Source organism: Hippopotamus amphibius, chromosome 17 (genome assembly GCF_030028045.1).
Source record: "Hippopotamus amphibius kiboko isolate mHipAmp2 chromosome 17, mHipAmp2.hap2, whole genome shotgun sequence".
Taxonomy (NCBI): Eukaryota; Metazoa; Chordata; class Mammalia; order Artiodactyla; family Hippopotamidae; genus Hippopotamus; species Hippopotamus amphibius.
The window spans coordinates 3,699,680-3,721,911 of NC_080202.1; the positions used below are offsets into that span (position 1 = coordinate 3,699,680).

Below are 22,232 nucleotides of genomic sequence, written 5' to 3' on the forward strand. Positions count from 1 at the left end.
GAAACATGACGCTGGAGCTCAGGAAGCAGACTGGGGAGCCAGGAGAGAGGCAGAGAGCTCTAGAGTCACCTGCCCAGAGACCACGGCTGGAGGACATCAATGGACACGCAGGGAGACGCGTATGAAAAATGACAGATGGGGGAGAAGAAAATAATGACTGACGTGGACAAAGACTACATGGAGACAAGAGTCAGGAGGAGGATAAACCAACACGTGAGGCCGCAGGGGCAGCACCGCAAGGCACCACCGTGGACACCAGCAGGTCAAGGCCAGAGACACTCGACGTTCCTCCTCATGGTCACAGAGTGGCTGGCGCGTCCTCAATTCTAGTTTTACAGGCAACGTATAGAAACTGTTTCTACTTCTACCACACGGAAAGTTCCTTCTCCCTAATACCCAGCCCAGACACGGGCTTCTTGATATTTCTGTGTGTCTTTGACTGGGTTCAAGAGCACTGTGCAAAGGAGACTTAAGTATCTGTGCGGAAAAGGTCATCCTAAACCCGAAGGCTCTAGAGAGCATGAATTTTGGCACAGAGGTCCTGCTCTAGCTCAGGGTCCCCAGATGTGTGTGCATCTGAGTCTCCTAAGGAAAGACTCACCTCCAGGACAGAGGGTACAGATGTACAGGTGCACAGGTTTAAGCAGACTGAAGAGTCAGGGCCAGGAATGAGAATGCAGGTTTAGATAAAGATTACACGAAGACAAGCCAAAGATTAGGAGTTGAGGGCAGACAAGAGGCTGATCAGAAGTCACAGACACACACACCCAGGAGACAGGCCGGCCGGCCAAGGCCCAGAGTGCTTCGAGGCCAGAAGGCATGCCGTGCCCTGGGCCTCTGCTCCGGGGGCCTGGCCTGCCCCGGCCCCAGAGGGGTCTGTAAGCCAGGGCACAGCCAGTTCACGTATGCACACAACACCAGCAAGCATCCACGCGGAGACGGGATGCAACCAAAGACAGAACTCTTCCTTCAAAGGAAACATTCTGGAAGAAACATTTAGTGCTTTAATTCTACAAGGACTTATGCCCAAAAGAAAACGCCAGTGATTCTAGCCTTTGAAAACCGTGGCTGCAGGTGCCTGTGAAGGACATTTCACCCACGTGTGACAGGGGAAGAAGAGCCTCGCAGGTCGCCCCGCGTGTGGCAACGAGCCAGGCCTGGGAGCAGGGGCCTCAGCACGCAGGCTCCTTCCCAGCGCTGCCGGAGGACAGAGGGCCCACGATGTCGACGGCAGGATGCGGAGGGAAGGAGAGACCGCTGGCTCCTCCCCTCAGGGGGGAACTAAGAAAAGGGCTTCTCTCCGGGGAGTAAACCAGCTGAAATAATTCACGACTCTATGTTGAGACCCTGACTCTTAGACCAAAAGCACACTATTTATAAACAACTATGGCAGTTAAAAAAGTGCAGAAAAATCCATGATAACTTTTTCAGTATATAATTAGTAAAATCTAGCCACCAAAATAAAGCACAAATATCCAGGTCAACCTTTTGTGTTGTGCCTTGTAAATGTAAGTTTAAAAAATCAATTACCACCATGGCAGAAAAGATGGCACCATCGCCACTGAACTGTCAAACTAAAAATACTGTAAAAAGAAGATTCACTTTGTTTAAAATCGAAAAGGGTATGTAGTCACACAAAAGCGCTGTTATCCTTTTTATTTGCCCCAGAGCTTGACCAGATGATGAACAATAAGCAGAAAACACGTCGAATTTTTGTCTAATGGGTCAAATGGTGAGTTGAAAAGAGAAAGAAGTTTGCAAAAAAACTGACAGAGAGAAAAGGACAATGTTTTAGTAAAGACTTAGCAATGATTAAATTACAAAATAGAAATATTGCCTCATTTAAAAATATACACGCTGTAAAGGGTAATACACATCAAAAAAATGACAGGGCCATTATCACTACAGAGGAAGAAATCTGAATTTCATTACACATTTCTAAAAACAAGATCAAAACCTAACAAAGAATGTATTTATACTTACTTCATCAAAGCAATTAATTTAAAGAAAGAGAGAGGAAAAGAAAATTGATAAATTGTAAAATTGACCAAAGCAATATTCTCACACAGCCCTGCCACAACGGTAATTAAACTTTTCATTGATTTCCTGGGATTCATTACATGGAATCATTTTGCAACACCAGGATCTCATTAAAAGTGAATGTAATATATTCTTTCATTAATAACACTTGAAATTATATTTTATTTGGTAATCTCATATTCTGTCCCTTCACAAATAAACATAAAATCAATGTCGCCAATGCAGCGTGACCCAAGCAGTATAGGCCCAGAAGCCTTGTCCTGCAGGCCCAGGGGTGATTCTGGGGGCCCAAGGAAGAGAGGTACCCCCACCCTGATGTACCCACCCCCACCCTCATCCCCGCTCATGGGTGGGTGTCCAGCCCAGTCACAAGCCCCCCCACACAGAGACCCAGCAGCGCGCTGGGGAGGTGCGTGGGGACAAAGGCCGCCCTGACACCCAGCACAGCTGCAGCGCTACCCTCTGCTCTTTTCGGAACCATCAAGCCCGACCTAAGACTGGCCGGGGCCGCATCCTCCCAGATGCCGTCATTGACAAGGAGTCACCAGATACGGTCTCTGGCCTGCCTGCATCCTCCAGGGAAAAGCTCGTACTAATGCTCCCTATAATTAAAAAATTTTTTTAAACTTTCACACAGTCACCAGCAGGCACACCCTGGCTGCCCCAGAAGAAAGCAAACCTCACTGATGTGCGCCGCCTGAGGGCCACGTGGCCAGGAAGCCCGGGTGGCCCCTGGAGCAGAGCGGTCCGGGGACTGCCGTCCCAGAGATGCAAAGAAATGAATTCTGCCAAAACCAGAGGGCCCGGAAGTGGCCCCTGAGCCCTCCACACAGAAGGGCTCCAGCTGTGGGACAGGCGTCTGTCTCTCTCTCTGTCTGTCTCTCTCCCCCAGACCAAGTCAGGACAACTCCCTTGAGACGCTGACCTCTGGGTGTAACTCCTGTCTCTGCAGCAACACTGAATTCACCTCTTTCTTAGCACAACCTTCCATCGTGCAAATGCCACCACCCGCCGCCTCTGCCTCTCCAGGCGCAGTGACCGCGGGGACCAGCCACGTGGGGCCTCCACACTCCTGTCCACACTGAGTGACACCCTTCAGAGAAACACTAGTTTCTACTGTAACAAAAGCACTCAGCTCAGTGCCTGGCAAATAGTAAGGGCTTAATAAGCGGTGCTCTTGGTAATTATTAGAATGTGGTTCAAGATGATGTATTTTTCCAGCCACTACACTTAGACTTAATATCTCAAAGCAGTGCCTTAAGGAACTTCGAGAAACAACAAAACACGTAAGCGCCTCCTGTCTTATGACGTCTAAGGGAGTTACGAGAGTGCAGGCCTTAATAAGTGTGGACGAGCCACGGTAAAAGATAAAAACAGGACTTACATTTGTGAAGCACTCTGCAATGCCAAAGTGCTTTCACATTTATTTACATCTCAGAAACACTGTACTTCAAACCAGGGTGTGGATACCTCAGGGTTATGGGAAGAAAACATGAGAATTCTGACTTATATTTGACTTTTTAACTCTTTCTTTTAAAACACAGACTTTGCCTATCTTAAAATGAATATAATACACTTGGAGTAAGAGTACATCAATTTTATTTATAAGTAACAACTATATATTTTTGTTATATATAACATGTATATACAACAGCATAAATATTTTATACATATACACACGTTCACTTAAAACTTGTTTTCTGACTAACAAACTTTGGAGAAGCTTGCCCTAAAATAAACAGCAAGGCAAGTACTGGTAGGCATCACGTCAGATTTTATGCACGGAGACCCAGGTGCCAACCAGCGGTGGCGGACTCTGTCCACCATCTAACAGAGAAGCATATGTTTCCTGCACAGGGTCTGTGCTTCACGGGATACACTGTAACAAGGACTCAAAGACTCATTTTTGGAAGAAAATTCCACTAAAGGAAGGGCAGATACACACACACACATCACCCAGCTAATCACAAACCCACAACCAGGCCAGCAGGGCGTTCAGGGCACTGCACCCCTGCACACAAGCCCTGGTGTTCCTGCAGCAAGGTCTCAAGGGGAGCAGCCTTGAGTCCCGGGGGAGGGAGCCCGGCACCGAGGGGGAAGCGCCCAGGGGAGGGGGCTTTGTCTCTGCAGAGGGTGGCTGCGTAGGTCCTGGGTCCTGGGTGCAAGTGCAGCCAGGCTCCCCGGCTCCAGCAGACAGTGTGCTTTCCAGAGCAGCCAGGAACCACTGAAAGGTTTTGCCTTTTCCAATCTGCAAGGGGTTTTCTTGGAGCAGCAGCTCTAGCAAGGATGATTTTTTTAGTAAAAGCTCAGTACTTTGGGAACTGTTGGTCTCTGAGCAGAAGCATAATGGAGGCACTTTACTTCTTTTCTGAGACCATCAATTAAAAATAACTATAAAGATTATATTAAAAAACTCATCATCTACATCCTTCTTTATCTGTGTCTTTCAATGCCTTGCTATTTTTCAGCCCTGGTCCCAAAAGAATTAAGTGAAAAACAAAACTCCAATAAATCAATTTGGATAATTATCAACTCTGATAAAAGATTTGCTCAAAAGATTGAAACCACTGGCTAAATGAGAATCCAAGATTCTCTATAGATTTCAAATTATCCTTGTGATCTATTACACCTCATTATCCTTGATAGGAGATACTATGCGGTATCATAACCCAAAGCCTACAGGCCTGCGATGTATTCTCTTGAAAGCTCTTTTATGTACAAAGCTGCCCAAGAACAGGCAGTTAATGAATTTGTATGTGGTTTTGTTCACGGGTGGCTCCAAGCAATGGAATGTTTTTGTTAGCGGATCTCAAAGTTCAAAAATTATACAACTTAATTAAGAGGGAAGGATTAGGTCTTTTCTGATTTTCAAACGAGCATGGACTTTTTACTTGAGAGCTGTACTTAGCATTGCTTCCTCTGTCTTCATTTCTATTAACACCATAAGCTGCAAATGGCTCAGTTTCTAATTTGAGTGCGTTTTTTAGGCTTCACAGCTTGGCCGCATTCCGTGAAGCCCCTGACAGTTCTCTTACCCACACACACATGGAGGAAGGGGGCAATTCTTACGCTTATTGTTAGGTTCAGATGAAAAGTCCACTGATGAGAGACAGGATACGTGTTTCTCAGCCACATTAGAGGCTATCAATCAGGGGGCAACTGATTACAAACCATAGCCACTTCTGCTTAAAAGATAAAGACTTTCCGTGGAGATTTTTAATAACACAGCTGCAAGACTAAGAACTTGCAGGGCCTTTCAGTTTTCCTTTCTTCTTCTTATACTCAGTAACCAGAGCTGGTTTTAAAAATCCTAAAACCAAATTAAACCTCCTAACTTCAAATTTACTGAGCAGCACTATTACCAAAATGAAACAGGTAAGTACCGTCCCCAGACAATCCCCAGGAAGCACTGGGTTTGCACTGGCAGACAGTATTCAGAAGAGGGGAACGAAATCACTACCAGGTGGGTGTAAATGAACACATAAATAAAAGCTGTTTATACCCAAGTTAATTACACAACACTGAGACCCTAAGATTGTTCTTTAAAAATCACAGTTTTTCCCTGAACCATCAGAGCTTTTCTACTTTGTCATCCTATTTTTAGTTTTCCTCTTCAACAAAGAAACATTTCTCGGCACTTCCCTCATGGTCCAGTGGTTAAGACTCTGTGCTCCCAATGCAGCTGGCCAGGTTTGATCCCTGGTCAGGGAAGTAAGATCCCGCATGCCGCAGGGCACAGCCCAAAGGGAAAAAAAAAGAAAAGAAACATTTTTTCTCAATACACTTAATAACCAACACTTTACAACCTTCGTTAATTAACTAAAAAAGTTTCCATAAAACTGATGCTTATCAAGCTTTTAAGAAGTAAAAACACTTCTTTTGAAAAATGAGTTTGGCAAGAAGAAACTGTTACTTGAGCAGTTTTCACTAACACAACGAAGATTTTTCTCAGTTTCGTATCAATGACAACAGGTGAAGGTGACACTGTAAACTGCAGACAGAAATACAAAGCACAGTGGCCCACGGTCATCTGGTTCAGGGACAATACTCTTCAGCTGCCACTACACATTCAACTGGTACATCAAAGTAAAATAAGTGACTATTTGTAATTAAAAGGCTAAGCTGTTCCAAATTCTACAAATGGTGGCAACAGAGTTCATTATAGTTCCCCACACCCGTCAAGCGTCTATTTTTGGAGCACCTATTATGTACAAGGCAGCAGCAAGAGGCCCTGGGAACGCAACAAGGCAACCAGCCAAGAAGACGGATGCGGTCCCAGCCCTCTGGGCGCCCAAAGGCTGCTGGAGAGTCAGGCACGCCAACAGGCAGGACAGCAGAGCGCGAAAGCTCGTCACAGGGTGGAGCCGCAGACGCTGTGCAGGACCTGAAGGGCTCCGACCACCCGGACGCCTGTGCAAACTGAGGTCAAAGGCGAAGACCGAAGGATGAGGAGGAGCTGGCCTGCGAACGGGGAAGAGGGGGAGGTGTGAGTGCTGGAGACAGAGGAACAGCAAGGACAAGGTCACAGGGTGAGGGAGGGCCAGAAAGAGCTGCCCTCCTCCCCTGTAGACAGAATGCCACCCGTGTGAATACAGATAAAAAAGTGCCCTTGTATTTTTTTTAACAAATCACTGATATGTTAGCACTCCTCTCTTCATTCTTGACTTCCCCATTCACTATCCCCTCAAGAAAAATAAAAAAATACTATTGAGCAAAAGCTTTTTTTAGTACTTAAAGAAATAACCTAGTAACATTCTTTTAAAGTCACTTCTGCAAGTTTTTCATTCCTTAATCTTAATGAATGAGATGCTACCATACTTTGCTTTGAACTGGAAACCAAGCCCTTGATAATACCCCAAAATGATAATTAGGCACCTGGGCACGTCTGACCTGCAGGACTGGGAAGCAACCGTCTGGTCCCCTCCAGAGGTGGCTAACACACCCTCCACGGGCAAGGGAGGTCTGCTTGCACTTGCAGAATCTAAGAGGACTCCCAGGTGCCACGGTGATGGAGCTGTCCACTGTTCGGGGGTGGGGGGGACGGGGATGGGGGAACAGGTAGAGGGGAGAAAAGGCAGTAACAGGTGAGAATTCAGATGAATTCAGTTAGCAGGAAGTTGCAGAGTTCCCACTGGATGAGAACTGAAGCTTTATTTTTGTTTGAAATGGAAAGCAAGGTGACCTGCTAAGGATGAAGACGAGGTGGTGGAGAAGGTGCTGAATGAGTTCTCTAGGTAAGGAGTTTCTCAGAGTATGTTCTGGGGACCATGCCTAGCAGGGCCCTCTGTTAAAACACAGATTCCTGGGCCCCATCCCAGACCTAGAGCGAAGGGAGTTTATGGAGATGAGGCCCAGAAATCTGCACTGGAACAAGCACTCTAAGTATCTCAGATCACAAGTGGAGTCTCAGAACACTGAAGATAGTGCAGTCCTCTAGGTCGACGACGGAATTTGGGGTGAAGAAGAAAACTTCGCACGATGCCAAAGCCCTCAGTGACTGTGAAGTGCAACAGAAAGAGAAAGCGGAACTTCCAGGGGGCCACCTGGCTTGCTTCCTTGTCTAGCTGAAGTTTCAATGTGCTCTTGGGCTAGCTGGCCTTCCTCACCGCACAGTCCAGTGCTGACAAGTCCCCAGCACACACTAGGAGTCTCCGATACGTATCTGATTACCAAGACGACAGGGAGAGACTGCCGACAGACAGGTACACAACCACGACCGCCGCTGGGAACGCGCCTGTCGAGGCGGCAAAGCGGCCTTCATGTAAATGCGTTACACGTGAAGTGCGTGAGTGGCGTGACCTAGAGCAGACCTCGGGGTGCTGCTCTATTTTCTTTGGGAAACTGGGGATAGAGAGGCGGGCAGCCCTGTGCCCTCCTCCTGGCAGGGGATACGCTGCATGATGAGACAGCCTGGGCCGGGGGCTGTGAGGACACAGAGAAGCTGACTACCCACAGAATGGACTAGGCTGGACGTCAGCTGCTTTGGCTTTTTAAGTGGCAGAGGTAAGAACTCTTTACAATCTCCCTTTTAGCTGGAGATGCCATGCTGTACAGTCTTGGCCAATGAGGTACAGGGAGACATTCCTATCAAAAGCTTCCCTTCCCAAATAAAAAGGCAGCACGGCTGGCAGGACCGTCGTTCCCTAACCAGGGATCGAACCCGCGCCCTGAACAGTGAAAGTGCAGAATCCTAACCGCTGCACCACCAGGGAATTCCCTAAAAAGGCCAAGTCTTGTAAGGAGGTTTCTGCCTTTCTATACCATCACCTTTCTTCATTCTTTCTGCCTGGAATACAACATGATGATGGGGGATCGGCAGCTATCTTGTGGGCCTGAGGACAAAAGCCACAAGCTAATGACAACAGAACAAAAAATAGGAGCCAGCTACATTGACAATTTCCTCAAGCATGAGCTCTGGGTTCCTAATTTCAGACTCTTCAATACAAGAGATTAATAAACGCTTTATTTGCTTTCGTCACTGTTATTTCAGTTTTCAGTTACATGGAGCTGAGCCCGTTCTCAACTCATAGCTTTTTCTCCTTCTTGTCTTTACAGCTGTCAATTTTTTTTTGAGAATGATTATCATCCATGTGAAATTTATCCGTACATTCCTCAAGCATCTACCAGGCATCTTACACTTACAGTCAATCCAATTAACATCAAACTGAATTTAAAACAATTATATCAACAGAAAACAGAACAGCCATGATAAATACATTTTTCATCTAACTTACAACACTGGCTAAAGCATCTACACAGCCCCCACTCCCACCAGAAACCAACTGAAATGATGGAATAAGAATGAAAATTGGAGAAAAACCGACATCAGCGATAGATTAGGTAAAAAGAGGATACTAAAAACCTCAAGAAATGTTTGCTAATACAGTGCAGATGAGATGAAACTGAAGACAGATGCTGAGAGCTGACTTCTTACGTTCACTATCTGAATAGCAGAACATCAGACAACCTAAATACGAAGCGGTAAGAAAGTGAACAAACATGGGAAATAAAGGCTATCTGACGGGACCCTGTCTTCCTGGCTGGCGTGGAGGGTGAAGAGCAAGGAGCAGAGGCCAGGGTGGACCACGATGACGTGGACCCGCTTTATGCAATGGCAGGACTGATCGGAGGCAGCTGCATCCCAGCTGGAGGGAGAGACGAGCGGGCACACCGGGGAGAAAGCAGGGCCTGGCCTTGACAGAATCCTCACCGAGACGACCCTCAGGACCTCAACCCGAGGAGTGAGCCCCCCATCAGCACTGCCCCGGCACAGCCGGTACGCCTGGCAGGCAGGGGCACCGGGGCTCTGGCTGAGCACAGACACACAGTGTGCTGAGCGTGGGGGCGGACGACACGAGAATGCAGACTCGGGAAGAAGCAGGACGCTGGCTCTGTGGTTTCAAAAACGTTGGGAAAACCTTTTTAGAGAAAAAGTTGCCCCGCTGGTAGCTCCCTCTGCGTCTGCTTCGGGCCACAGGAATGCCTTACCAGTAATGGAAACTGAGAGCCTCCATCCTCGAGCTTAAAACGCAAGACAAGTCCGACAATGTCACATCAAACTCAGAGGGATGTTATCACGTGCTTCTGTATCTCAAGGAAACACTACTTACTAAAAGAAAAGGTCATCAAAACCAGGGTAAGCATAGGGACACAAAAAGATATGCACAGAATCAGAATTTTTTTAAAACTACAGAAAGCGTTTACATTATGATCTTACTTTTGTTTAAAAGGCAAAAATATCTGAATGGCATGAATAGAAAAACATTCTAGAATACACCAAAGTCAACAAAACGGTTATTATTTTGAGAGAGTAGAATTTTAAGGAGATTCCTTTCTTCTCATTTTTGCTTATCTGTATTTTTCATTTGTTCTAAAAGTAGACACAATAAAAATACTAGTTTAACATTTAATAAGCATATAAATATTAGGTAATTATTTCAAAATATACATTAAAATTTAAGAAATTATAATCCTACTCAATTAATATTTTTCTGAAAATGTAAAAAATCCTTTACACAGTATCTGAGAGCTGATGATAATAGTACACTGACTTTTAAAAACTACACGCGATCTAAAATAAAATTGTATCCGCTATTCTTGATTGTTTTATTTTTCCCTTTTAATAAAAAGCAGCACTCTAGGTTCTAGGGGAAAGAAATCGATACACTGATAGACTGCAGTTTATATCACTTTCATTAACAGCCTAATCTATCAGTTCCAATAAACAATCTATTCTAGCATTCTGGTCTCAGAAAAAATGTGTTGTAGATTTTCAGCACACACATTATTCAGAAAAAAATTTCTGCTTTTTATTGACCCATATTAAGTGTAAACTCGGTTGAGTCACCAAAGCTTCTTAGGACCCTAATCCAAATAAAATTTCTTCACCCCAGTGTGGTCCTTGCAACAGACTCCAAAACACATTGTAAATAGCTCAGCTGGCAGGAGAAGCTCAAGGGAGACATATTATTACTTCTTTATAAACTCAGTCTTACTTCCTTTCATAGGAAAAAAAAATCTTTAACTGGCATTAGCTCCTGGAAACTTTGGCTGAGACCCTGGCATGAACGGCATGGCACCCTCCTGCTGCTGCCCTCCTGCCCTACACAAGAAGCGCACACACGCTCGCTACAGGCTCTTCCCGTAGGCTGGTTAATTATCCATGGCGTGTTACAGCTGTAAACAAAAGGAGGCGAAGGAAGGAAGACTAGTCCTATAAAAGTGATCGCTGACCCCCAGATATTTCTGCCTCGGCCATCATTAGCTATAAACGAATTGCCCAAGATGTTAAAGAGTCCAAAAGAAATCAATTGACAGATACCAGGGATTTCTTTAAAAAAAAAAAAAATCCTGCTGACTCCAAGACATGTGAATTCAAGTAATAAAATAAATAGGGAGGTAAGAGGTCAAACAAGAGGGTTGGGGTCACCCAAAGGGTGCTGCCTCTTTAAATGGAATAAGCAGAAGGAAATGACTTTAATTCAATGAGCTCATCCAGAAACCTGGGGCATGGACTATATAACATGATACGGGGAGAAATGTACTGCCTGTGGCTGCAGGGGTAGGGGCTGCTGCTCCCCACGGCCTCCGTGCACCTCGCCTGTGCGCACCTCTCCTGTGTGGTCCAGAGCCCCCCAGCCAGCTGCTCCTGTGCCAGTGGTGGCGAGGGCCGCTCTGCCTCTCACGGGAAGGAAGGGGCGAGCCCCCCCACGTCCCCCAGACCAGTGGGGCCGGGCCCGGTCCTCTGCACGTGCGCACCTCCTTCACGTTCTCAAAGGGTGGTCCAGGACCACCTGCAGCACCACATCGTCTGCACACGTGCCAAGATGCAGAGATCTGGGTCCGGTCCCAGGCCTCCGGGATTTGAGCCCCGGGGACCGCGGAAGCGCCGTTTGAACACATGTGCCACGTGTGCTCCTTCGCAAACTGACGCCTGGGGACTGATGTCGACACAAACACACACTGAGCACAACACGTACCACTGAAGAAGTGATTCAGTCCCTGCTCTAGACTTCACACAGCATGTTCTAAACATCGAACCCTGCATCTGGAATGCCTATTCAGAGATACAACACTGTAAGGGACAGAAAAGGACAAACAACACAACAGCAGTGTGAAAGGAAGGAAGATGTGCCCCCCGCCCCCCAAAAGCTCCTAAACCAATTATCATCCTTTCCTGTCTGTCCCTAAAGAAATAAGCATTATGGAAACAAACTTTAAGATGTTATTTTAAATTCATTAAAGTACCTCATTTAAGACTCTAAGAAACATTGATAATTAGTTCCTGATTTAGCAGTCTGTCAACACTGACTCCCTAACTGCCAAATAAAATAACCACGTAGCCAGGCATCGTCAGAGACCTCTAGCACTTGTGTTGATCACTTCCTTTATGAACCAGCTTTCTTTTGGCTTCCCTAACAAAGCCCCTTCCTGTTTCCCTTCCTCCCACCCTTTATTTCCCTGCAGGCTCTGCCCACCCCTTAAAGGGGGACACGCCCCCAAGTCCTGTTCTTGCCTTCTGCTCTGGTCACTCTACACCTGACCTCTGGCAACCCACCACAGCTTCACGGTCAACCCTGAAGACCCCTTGCTCTGCCGGCCCAGGAGTCTAGCCAAGCTCCTGTCCTTCACAGCCAGTGCCGACTGGACCTCTCTACCTGGATGTGCCAGAGGCAACTTGAATTCCGTGTGTCCAAACCTGCCCTCCCCCCAAACCCGGTTCTCCCTTCAGTGTTCACATTCTTAAGCCTCAGCGCAACCAGTGAGCCAGTCTCCCACAGCAGAAGGCCAGGGGTCCTCCTAGAGCAGGGGCAGCAAGCACAAGTGCCCACAGGGGTACCCAGGTGACAAATTTATTTCTCATGTAAGAAACAAGTGAATAGTCTTCACATGCCACTTCCACACAGTTTGAAGATGCCATCCCATTTAATACTCAGTAGACCTAGGAGGTAGGTATCACTGCTATCCCTACTTTACAGATGGGAACACTGAGGCACAGAGATGCATGGAACTTGCTCAAGGTCACGGAACGAGTTTGAGTGAGGATGTGAGGGCAGGACTCTACGCTCTCGCTCAGAGGATGGGGCTGGGTGGAGGACAGTGAGGAGAGGGGCCCAGGACCGGGGAAGGCTTGCTTCCCCCGACAGCAGTCAGGCCCCTCGCGAGCCTGGGTCCTAAGAGCCTTGTATCTCGTGGCGCTAGTGCTCCACCAGGTCTACCTGAGGGTCTGTTCATGTCACTTCCTTGTATTTCTCTCTCTCTGCCCTTTCCTCCTGAGCTCAGCCGCGAGGCATTTCCTGATTAGCCACCACTGGTTTGTCTGCCATCATCCTTGCCTCTCACAAGTCCATGCTCTAGAGGCGGGGTCAGCAAACTTTTTCTCTAAAGGGCCGGACAGGAAACGTTCCAGGCTTTCCAGGCCGTAAGAGTTCTGTGGCAGTGACTCAATTCTGCCGGGGGGGAGGGTGACATGAGCACAGAACCAGCGGCCGTGGCAAAACTCTATTTAAAAAGACAGGCAAGCCTTGCTCAACAGTGCTGTCACCAGCTTTCTCTGCAGAGAAGCACTGGACACTCCCACACACGGGGGACAACCGCAGAGGCCTGACAAGAAGCCACGCACGGCAGTGAGCTGGGAGCCCCGGCGCCTGAGGGTCCACTGCCCGTCCAGCCAGCAGTGCTTCCAGAACTGGAACAGAACGCATTACCTTACTGCATCTTTACAGGACAGTAGGTATAAACACACAAAAGACAAGGAAATAAGGAAGATAAACATTCTGCTGCAACTGCAAATAAAAGAGAGACTATTTTTAGTATAATATGCTTAGGGCAATACTATTTACAATTCTGCATAAATGGAATTCCAAAACTTTGATTTCAAATCTCAATCAAGTTGAAGAGAGGAAAAATACTAAGAGAGGACCTGTAGTTTCAAAATCATTTCTTTTGGGGCAGTAATAAAATCAGCATTTTGTTTAACCAAAAAAAAAAAACCACCCAGTTTCAAGTAAGAATCCAACCAGAGCAGAGAAGCCGCATACCTGTGAGTTTGATCTTTGACAGCCGAGCCAGGATCCCCGGCAAATCATCCGCCCGCAGCCGCATCTCTCTCCACTGCTTTTCCTCCCTTGTCTCCGCCCCCACCGCTGCTGAGGCTTCAGCCACTGGGGCTGGTTCTAGTTCTATCCGTTCTTTTCCATGTGGCTTTCTGGACAGAGGCAGGCTGGGGGGCGAAAGAGGACTCATCTCGTACATTTCGGCTTTGGCCTCATCCAAAGGTGTTTTCCCAAGGAAAGGGGACGCCGTTGGTTCTGGCTTCGGTTTTACTTGCTGGTTGAGGCTTCTGCTCCGTTGTGTGACATACTGAATAAAAAAGGTACCCGTTACTAGGAAGCTGAGGCCCCAGATGCTCTTAAATGGTTGTTCAGTAACACCTTCCACCAGTCCAACCTCTACAGCACTTAAAAGATTTTCCATACCTTTACAAACACTCGCTGAAAGAACTCGTACTACATGGGAATCACTTTACTAAGAGATATGGAGAATGCAACTAGCTGGTTTTCAAATTCTATGGCTTAGAAAATCCTAGGAATTTAAGTTCCTTGAAAGAAAGATGAATTTATTCCTTACTCATCTCCCCCAGAACCTCCCCCCATGCAGTACCAGAAACTGGAGGCTTCACATTCCAAATACAATGAAAAAGTTTTCTATAATCAAGAGCCCAAGGCAACCTGCTGACTTTCCATGTCCCCAGGCAGACAGCGCAGAGGGGCTCGGTATGGGGTCACAGCCCAGGTGTCACTGACCTTAGGGCAGTGGGTGTGTGGAAAGAATGGGATCTAGAGTCAAACAGTCTCTATCATTAGCGAAAAGGAGGAACTGTGACTAACACCGTGAGGCACTTTACGTAACATGCATCTTTACAGTTTACACAACACACGTCTCATTCAATCTTCTCAAAAGCTGTGGAAGAAGATGGACCGTTACTAGTACGTCTCGCTTTAATTCTCAGATGGGGAAACCAAGGCTGGGAAAAAACGGACAGAGCCCAGAATCAACAACTAGTTAGTGATAGATGCTCCTGGCACTGAAGCCACCTTCCTGATAACCAGTTAAGTGATTTTTTTCCCCCATTATATCACAAAAGCTTGAAATTACATACACCTGTCTTAGAAAGGAGTTACAAACTCATGACTGAATTCAGAGTTCTGTTTACATAAAAAAGGCATCCTACATACTTGAGTTTCTCTTCTAATTATCCATTATCCTCTATCCCCAACTTTAAAAGTCTGAACATTTCTGGAAATTAAAATCTCTCATCAAAACAATGAGTTTTGTTAAGATTTTAAAAGTTAGAGTGAGCATTTTAAGTTAAAAAAAGATTAGAGAAATGTCAAATAGGACTTCAGATTATGAATTTGCTATTCTTTCACGCTTACACTGAAATTATGAGTTTTTACCATCATTTCTTCATTCTATGATTCTTTGTCACTTGAGAAAGTGGCAAATATAAGTTCCCATGCTGCAGACCCCAGAGTCGACCTGGACAAAGGCCCACTAGAGAACTGAGCTATATTACCAATGCCCACTGTAAAATGCTCAGCAAATCACAAAACTCAATTTGTTTGAATCTGCTCAGAAGTGCATGTGTTTAAAAGACTTTTGAACACACTGCTGATGTTATAAAATAGAAAGGTTACACTGTTAAAGCCATTATTTCTGTATTACTGATGTATTCACAGAGCTTTAAAGAATTTAAAGAGATGCTTTGTAACAGTTCAGCTTTTCCTAACTGTGGCCTAGTCGAAACATGGCAGCAGTTTTCAGTCTTTCTCCAAACTTAATCAATAAGTTCAAGATCATACTTGAAAACTCAGACACCAGAAATATTCTGGTTTCAGTTAAACATAACCAGAACAGGGGATTAAAGTTGTGGGTAAACTTAAGGGCATGTGAAACAAAAATCCTTCTCAAAGAGTACTTTTTAGAACTCTTCTCACAATCCCCTCCTACAGGGCAAGGAAAGCCAGGGAGCAGCAAAGGGAGGATGGTCTTCTGAACGTACCATGCGCCTGAGGAAGTTAAAGTGCTGAAACGTGACCCATTGTTGATTGACATTCCTGAGAAGATGCAGGAACCTTTGAGGTGACTCCTGCAAGGCTCTTCTTTCTAGATACCAGATGCGTCCTCCTACCCAGCCTGCAATAGAGAGGAAGGGGGAAAATGTTAAAACGGCTAACGCTTCTCACCGAGTGATGACCGGACCTACCCAGAAGCAGCGCCCACACCACGGCAAGCAATGCACGAGTGATGGGTCAGAACTCTGAAATGCTCTGATCCAGACCTGTGGATGCGTGGTACTGATCTCCAGCAGGGCTAGGGAACTCTTCCATTTCAGGATCATTATGCTTTTATTATATCAAATGCTGAAATAACCAAACCATAGATCTTTTTAAGAACAAAATGTAAAATAATCAATTCAGTCACTTTTTAAAAAGTGTAAAATGAGAAGCTGAATTTTTCTCAATAAAAGTAAATTGGAAGATATATTTCAGATTAATATTTTGGCCATGTTGGGTTAGCCAACTAAAAGGGAGAGGAAACAGTTCTCAATAAAGTATGAGTCTATCAACATAGTTAGTAAGAAGCTATTTTTGTTGTATCCGAATTTGGCTTTTAGTGATTCATCTCTAAACCTTGTCTCAAATATCAACAAATCCAGTGCTTCCGTGTAAGCCCTCATCCTGGATGAGACTTCGACAGGACCACAGCACAGGCCCCCCACCTCTTTCTTTTAAGTCTCTCCTCCCGCAGCTTCCATGACCCCCCTAAGGACCCCTGGTCCTCCGCGGCCCGCGACTCATCACTTCTCAGGTTCCCACAGTGGCTCCTGTGCTGTGTCAGCCACGTGAAGGCAGCTGTGTCCCCGATGTTCTGCGCACTACATCCTGTCCTTGAACAAATGCAATTCTGGGTAATTTCTCATCTTCAACCCACTGCTAGAGTCACTGCACCCATTTCCATCTGCTGAGGGTCTCCACGTGGATGCGCTGCAATACGTCTCTAAGAACACTTCACTCTCACCCTTATCTCTACTCTGTCACCTACTGCAGATAAAACCATCGCCTACTTGAGATTCCAGGACCGTCTTGAACTCTTCCTTCATCACCTAATAATCATCAACTCCAGTCAACTCTGAAACACCAGTCAAATCTGCCCACTCCTTTCCTGGCCGCTGAGAGGTACAGATCTTACCATCTCACACGCTGACTACAGTACAGACATGGGATTCAGCTCACTCGTCCTGACTCCAGTTAAGCCATGTCCCATAGAGCCAACGGTTTCCGTCTGAAGCCCAGAGTACATATCACCTGCCCGAACGTGTCCCTGTGACTCATCATGCCATCCCTCCCTGTGCACGCCACCACTCCAGCTCCATGTTCCTTGTTTCTGCTGCTTCCTTGCCTCCACTGTCCTGCCTCTGCTCCGCCTGTCGAATGTCCAAGTCTCTCTCAACTACTCTATCATTTTACACTCTTTTCTTGGGGCCCTTCTTAATGCAAATATTTCCATTTGTTTCTGCATCACTTTTTTTTTAGTTCCTCGGGGCAGGAACTCTCCTCTCCTCACCTCTGCTACCACAGCTAGCAGAGTGCCTTCCATGTAAGGAGATAATGTCTGATGACTGGGTCACCCACGTCGCTCACTGGACTGTGGGAAGAACTACCACTGACCCTCGGTAAACATGGCAATTATCTTAGACTGGAGATAAGTCCCTTCTCCACTGAAATCATCTCCTCAACCCTCAGGTAAGTATGAAATGCTTACTTTCCACATACATGAATACGTGTTGTCTATAAATGGGTACAGGAAGGAACAGGAGTGTTGGAATCAGTCCTCCGATAGTAAAGGTTTGCTGTCTTTTTTTGGGATGGTGTGTGTTTTTCCTTTTTTGCCTTGACATTTTCTTTGGAATAATACAATTTCAATATTAAAAGATCATGTCAGAAGACATCAAGTTTTATTGCTCTGGGCCTTAATTTCAAAACCAGTTTTGAGTTCCAATGGTCCAATGAGAAATGCATGTTCCTGGGAGGAAAACAGCCACCTAGGAAAATATCTCTCAAGATTAAGTGGGTTAAAACAAGATTCTATGGAAAACAAAAACAAAAACAAAAAAACTAGGAAACTACACTTTTAAAAGATGAAAATGCTTCATTTCGTCAAAACATGTCACTTCTCTACGAATCAGTGCCAGAAATTTAAAGACATTTGGCCCCAGGTAAACAAATGTAGGTTTGAAGATACACAGAGCTTATAAAAGATGCATTAAAAATTTGGAAACATATGATCATATCCACTATTCACCATCAACAGTGAGTCATGATTGTAGAGCTTTTAAAGCGAAGTGCACAGATAAGAAACCGAAAGGTCCTGACAAGTTCTTAATGGCGATAAAATACTTTGATGCCTTAGAAGAACAGTTGGGCATGACCACCAGATACCCGACACAGTCCCAGTTTACCCTTCTGTCCCTTTCCCACCATGCTGCCTCCGTATCAAGCTCTTACACTGATCTTCCGGGTGGATCACAGCAGCTTGCACAGACCACTTACTAGCAGATCTTCTGGGGATTATGACATAGCGTCAGGAGGCTAAGCTATTAATTTCTCCCACACCTGCATCAAAAAGACTGCTCCTGCAACAAACCACGTGAACCCCATGCAGTCCACTTACTGAACCCGGGGAGTTCTGGGTAGTCAGGTGGGAAAGCTGAAAACACCGAAGTGAAAGGCAGGAAAGCAGCCAGTCCTGAGGAGTGCACGTGGGAAAAACCTCCCTACAGAGGGGATAATCCAGCTCTCTGAGAATGAGTGTCTAGGGTCAGGATCAAACACTCACCTTTGGGAGTGGAGAAGGTAACAAAGTAATTCAAAGCCAACCACAGACCCTTTAAATAAGATGTGTCATTATGGAAAATTCCAGTCATATACAATAGCAGAAGAACACAACTGACCCCCCAGCTTCAACAATTACCAAACCTGGGCTAATCTGGTTTAATGTTCACTCCCACTCCCACCTCTCACCCTCCTGCCCTCCTTTTGAACCAGAAGAGGCCTTAGAGATCATCTAGTTGAATTGCCTCATTTTATAGACGTGTAGAACTCAATTCCAGAAAACAGTTGGTATGCCCTGAGGCTACACAGCCAAAAGAGACCCACATAATAACAACACTGGGAGAAAGGAAGAGAATGGAGTTTCACAGAGTGCTGCGACCAACACTGCCAGATGCTGTAGAGAGCCTGCGATAGGTGAGGCCTAAAGCAGTTTCTGGGATTTGACCCAAAGGGAGCCCATCTCCAGTGTGGGCCACCAGCAACACAGTCCTCACACATCAGTTACCATCCTAAACTACAGAGGGTAAAACGATGCCCAACCCCCCGCTTTTAACAACTCCATCAGGACAACCTTCACTCATTCACAAATGATTTACTCAGCACCAACAAGGCATCTGGGGCACTGGTTTGGGCACTGGGGACACAGAGACGGACCAGAGAGAGACCGTCCCTGCCCGCACAAGGTTCAACCTTCCCGTCGGGAGAAACACGCAATAAGCCGGTTACAAATAAACGACGACAGACTGTGCTAGACGAACCACGATGAAAGACACAGGCTGATGTAAGAAGAGGGGGGTGGGGGGGGCTTTACTTAGGGTGGTCAGGCCTCTCCAAATAGGTAACATTTGAGCTGAGACCGAGCCAAGGGAGCAAGAAAGCGCATCCCACTTTCAACATACAGTTGTGGCAGGTCCTTGGCGTGGACGGATTACGTCAGGGACCACGCTAAGGGTAGAAAAGACAAAAGTCTGGGGGGTGGGGCGGTTGGAGGGGGGGTGGGTAGGCGCGCTGTCCGAGGTGGTCAGGATCTTTACCGTCCCCATCGCGACCCTGCACACTGGAACAAGGCTTCGGAACGGGGCGGGGGGGCAAAGCACTTGCCGGGGCCCCTACCCGGGGGGCGTACGAGTAACCTCCAGGGGCGCCAGGACCTAAGGCTCTGATGCGCCACAAGGCTCGTGGAGCCCCCAGGTCCCACCCCGTCCCCTCTCCTGCAGCCGCCAGTCTCTGACAACTGAGAGACGCGCCAGACGTCGCGCCCCCCCCACCCCCACCCCAGGCCCCGGGGAGGAGGAGAGGGAGGCGCTGCGGACCACCGCGGCCCCAGAGCAGGCCCGGACCCCAGCCCCGCGCTCGCCTCACGTCGGGCCGCTCCACGGGCCTCCGCCCCCACCGGCGCCCCGCCGCCCTAGCCAAGGGCTCCCAAGGTTGCAGGAGGGCGGAAGCACGGCGTCGCACGTGGCTCGGAGACGACAACCCCCCCCACAGCGGTGCCCGAGGGCGGGCGCGGTACCTGCCAGGAGGCGTGAGCAGCCAGGGTGCGGGGATGCGGCCATCACGCACGAGTCCGGCCGCGCCCCCCGGCCCCAGGGTCCCGGCGTCCTCTCTCCTCACCGGCTGCTGGGCGCCGCCATCTCCCTGCCCCGCCCCGCCCCCGGGGGAGGAGCGGCGCTTCTGGAGCGTCACTTCCGGCGCGTCCCTTCCGGCGGGCGGACGCGGAAGCAGCGGAGGGCGGTGGCCCGAGACCAGCATCCATGGACGGAGCCGAGGGGCCTGGCGTTAGGGCAGGGCCGGCCGCGGGGCTGCTCGCGGGTCGCTTGCAGTTGCCGCCGGGAGGAAAAGGTCCTGGGGACGGTGCCTCCACCTTCCAGCCCCGTCGGTATTGGCTGTGAAATGCGGAGAGCGATGCGAGCGGGCGCCTGGTCCCTGAGGCACGCCGAGGAGCCGTCCAAGCATCCCGGGATGAGGAAGGTGCATGCGGAGTTTAAGATTTCGGGCTCTGGAGTGGCCTCTGTATTCCGGCCTCCACCTCCTGGCCTCGGACCTGTTGGGCAGAGGCCCTGAGTCCCCTGGACCTCGGCTGTGTCGCTGCACGACGGGGATCTTAATAGCGTAGATCCCATAAGATGGTTGAGAGACCTCAGTGATGTCTCTGCGGTGGGTGGCCAGCCAGACGGCGGTCACAGCTAAGAAATAAGTTATCATTCGTGTCGTGGTTAGGAGGGCAGGTGTCAGCAGCCCTCCTCTCATCTGCTTTTGGCATCGGAGTTCCGCAAGTAACAGTCCACTGAAGTTGGAAAAGATGCAGCTTTTGAAAGAGAAGAAATAGGTAACTGGGTTCTAGGAGGGTAATGTCTCTGACTTCAATGATAAGGCGATAGGTGGCCATTTGGTTCATCTCGTCTGACATTGCCGGGCACGGGTGGGGGTGGGGGGGATCAGAAGAATCCCCCGATCGTGTACGAGCTGACACTGCACCAGTGGGGGCCAGAAGGGTTGGCAGTTAACCAGGTCAGTGTGACATGGGGGTGATGGAGAAAGTGCTGCAGAAACCCAGGGGAAGTCACAGTTCTGGGTGGTTGGCTCAGGGAAGCTTTGGGAGATTTAAACTTAATACTCGGTTGTAGGAATAGTGGATTTTCCCTGCGTACAAGGAAGGGAGAGTATATTCCATGAAGAGGTAAACAGGATAAAATAATGTGTTAAAAGTTTTCAAATGCCTTATAATTTCCCATGTGCTTTTTATAAACGTTGGGTGTTGACATCCACAGTAACCTCTTTTGAATGACCCGGTAAGGCTCAAAGAGTCTTATCTGCCCAAAGTCATCTAGCTGCTGAGTTCCAGACCAAGACCAGAACCCCTGGTACCTGTTATCACAGGAGTGCACCATGCCTTACGGCCTTATTCACCTAAGCACCTTGAAGAGTCACAGCCTCTGTGATTTGTAAAGCACAGTATTTCAACCTTGACTGCCCATCAGCGTCACCTGCAGTGCTTCAGAAATTGCAGCTGCCTGAGCCACCTCCAGAGCTATTAAATTAGAAGGGGTGGGGAATGCATGGAAGGGAACTATAGTTTTCTTTTTAAAGCATCACAGGTGATTTTGGTACAAAGAACTGAGAATTACTAGATTCCAGGTTTTTTTTTTCTCTTTCTTTTTGACGATACAGCTACATCTAAAAGGTTTATTCACACGCGTGTCACGTTTCATATACTCAGAAAATGTGAATTTCTGACTTCTCTAGGCTTGTGATAGACAAGAAGTTTAATAGACACGCTCCTCCTTGGCTGGCAGAGTTTCTTCTTCATTTACAGTTCTTTCCAGAAGTGGTGGCAATATCAAGTACACGAATGAATGCATAGGTTTTTATTTATTAAGAGAAACCAGAATCAGTGTTATATGGGAGAAATGCCTAAAAGATGAATACCTTCTGATGAGCTTGGTCAGGAAGTGCATTCATTTGTAATTAAGTTAGCCTGTGTCAATAATGCCAGAGCAGAGGCTCCGGAAAAGTAATCCCTGGAGATGCTTCTGGGAAGAAGAGAATTCCATGGCCACGGGAGGTGATGTGGCCATCCATAGCTGCAGGGGAGGCCGAGGAAGCAGAGAGCAGGATTGCAGTGATGAGCCTGGCCAGCCACAACCCATCCCCCAGACGTAGTGCTGTCTGGAATCAAACCACGGTGACTTTAGACTGGGAAAAAAGTAGAGAATGGCTTTTGGTTAAGCAGCTAAAAGGGTTTGCCCCAACTTTGTTGAACCTATTGTTTTCCAAACAGTTTGGAAACAAACT

At 47.4% G+C, this 22,232-nt stretch overlaps 1 protein-coding gene across 2 annotated transcripts in view; it reads right to left on the bottom strand.

The window, feature by feature from the left end:
- The window catches only part of LOC130839925 (protoheme IX farnesyltransferase, mitochondrial), a 106,025-nt gene extending 85,868 nt beyond the window's left edge, over positions 1-20,157 (bottom strand). Inside the window, exons 1-3 of one of the 2 annotated variants that reach the window (XM_057714681.1) lie at positions 19,955-20,157; positions 15,605-15,738; positions 13,581-13,902 (exon numbers count right to left, since the gene is read on the bottom strand). In XM_057714681.1, the coding sequence (XP_057570664.1) occupies positions 13,581-13,902; positions 15,605-15,607 (325 nt within the window). In that variant the 5' untranslated portion in view covers positions 15,608-15,738; positions 19,955-20,157. Of the gene's footprint in view, positions 1-13,580; positions 13,903-15,604; positions 15,739-19,950 lie in introns of both variants that reach the window. The other variant, XM_057714680.1, reaches the window with a different exon arrangement.
- Between the last annotated feature and the right edge of the window lie 2,075 nt (positions 20,158-22,232).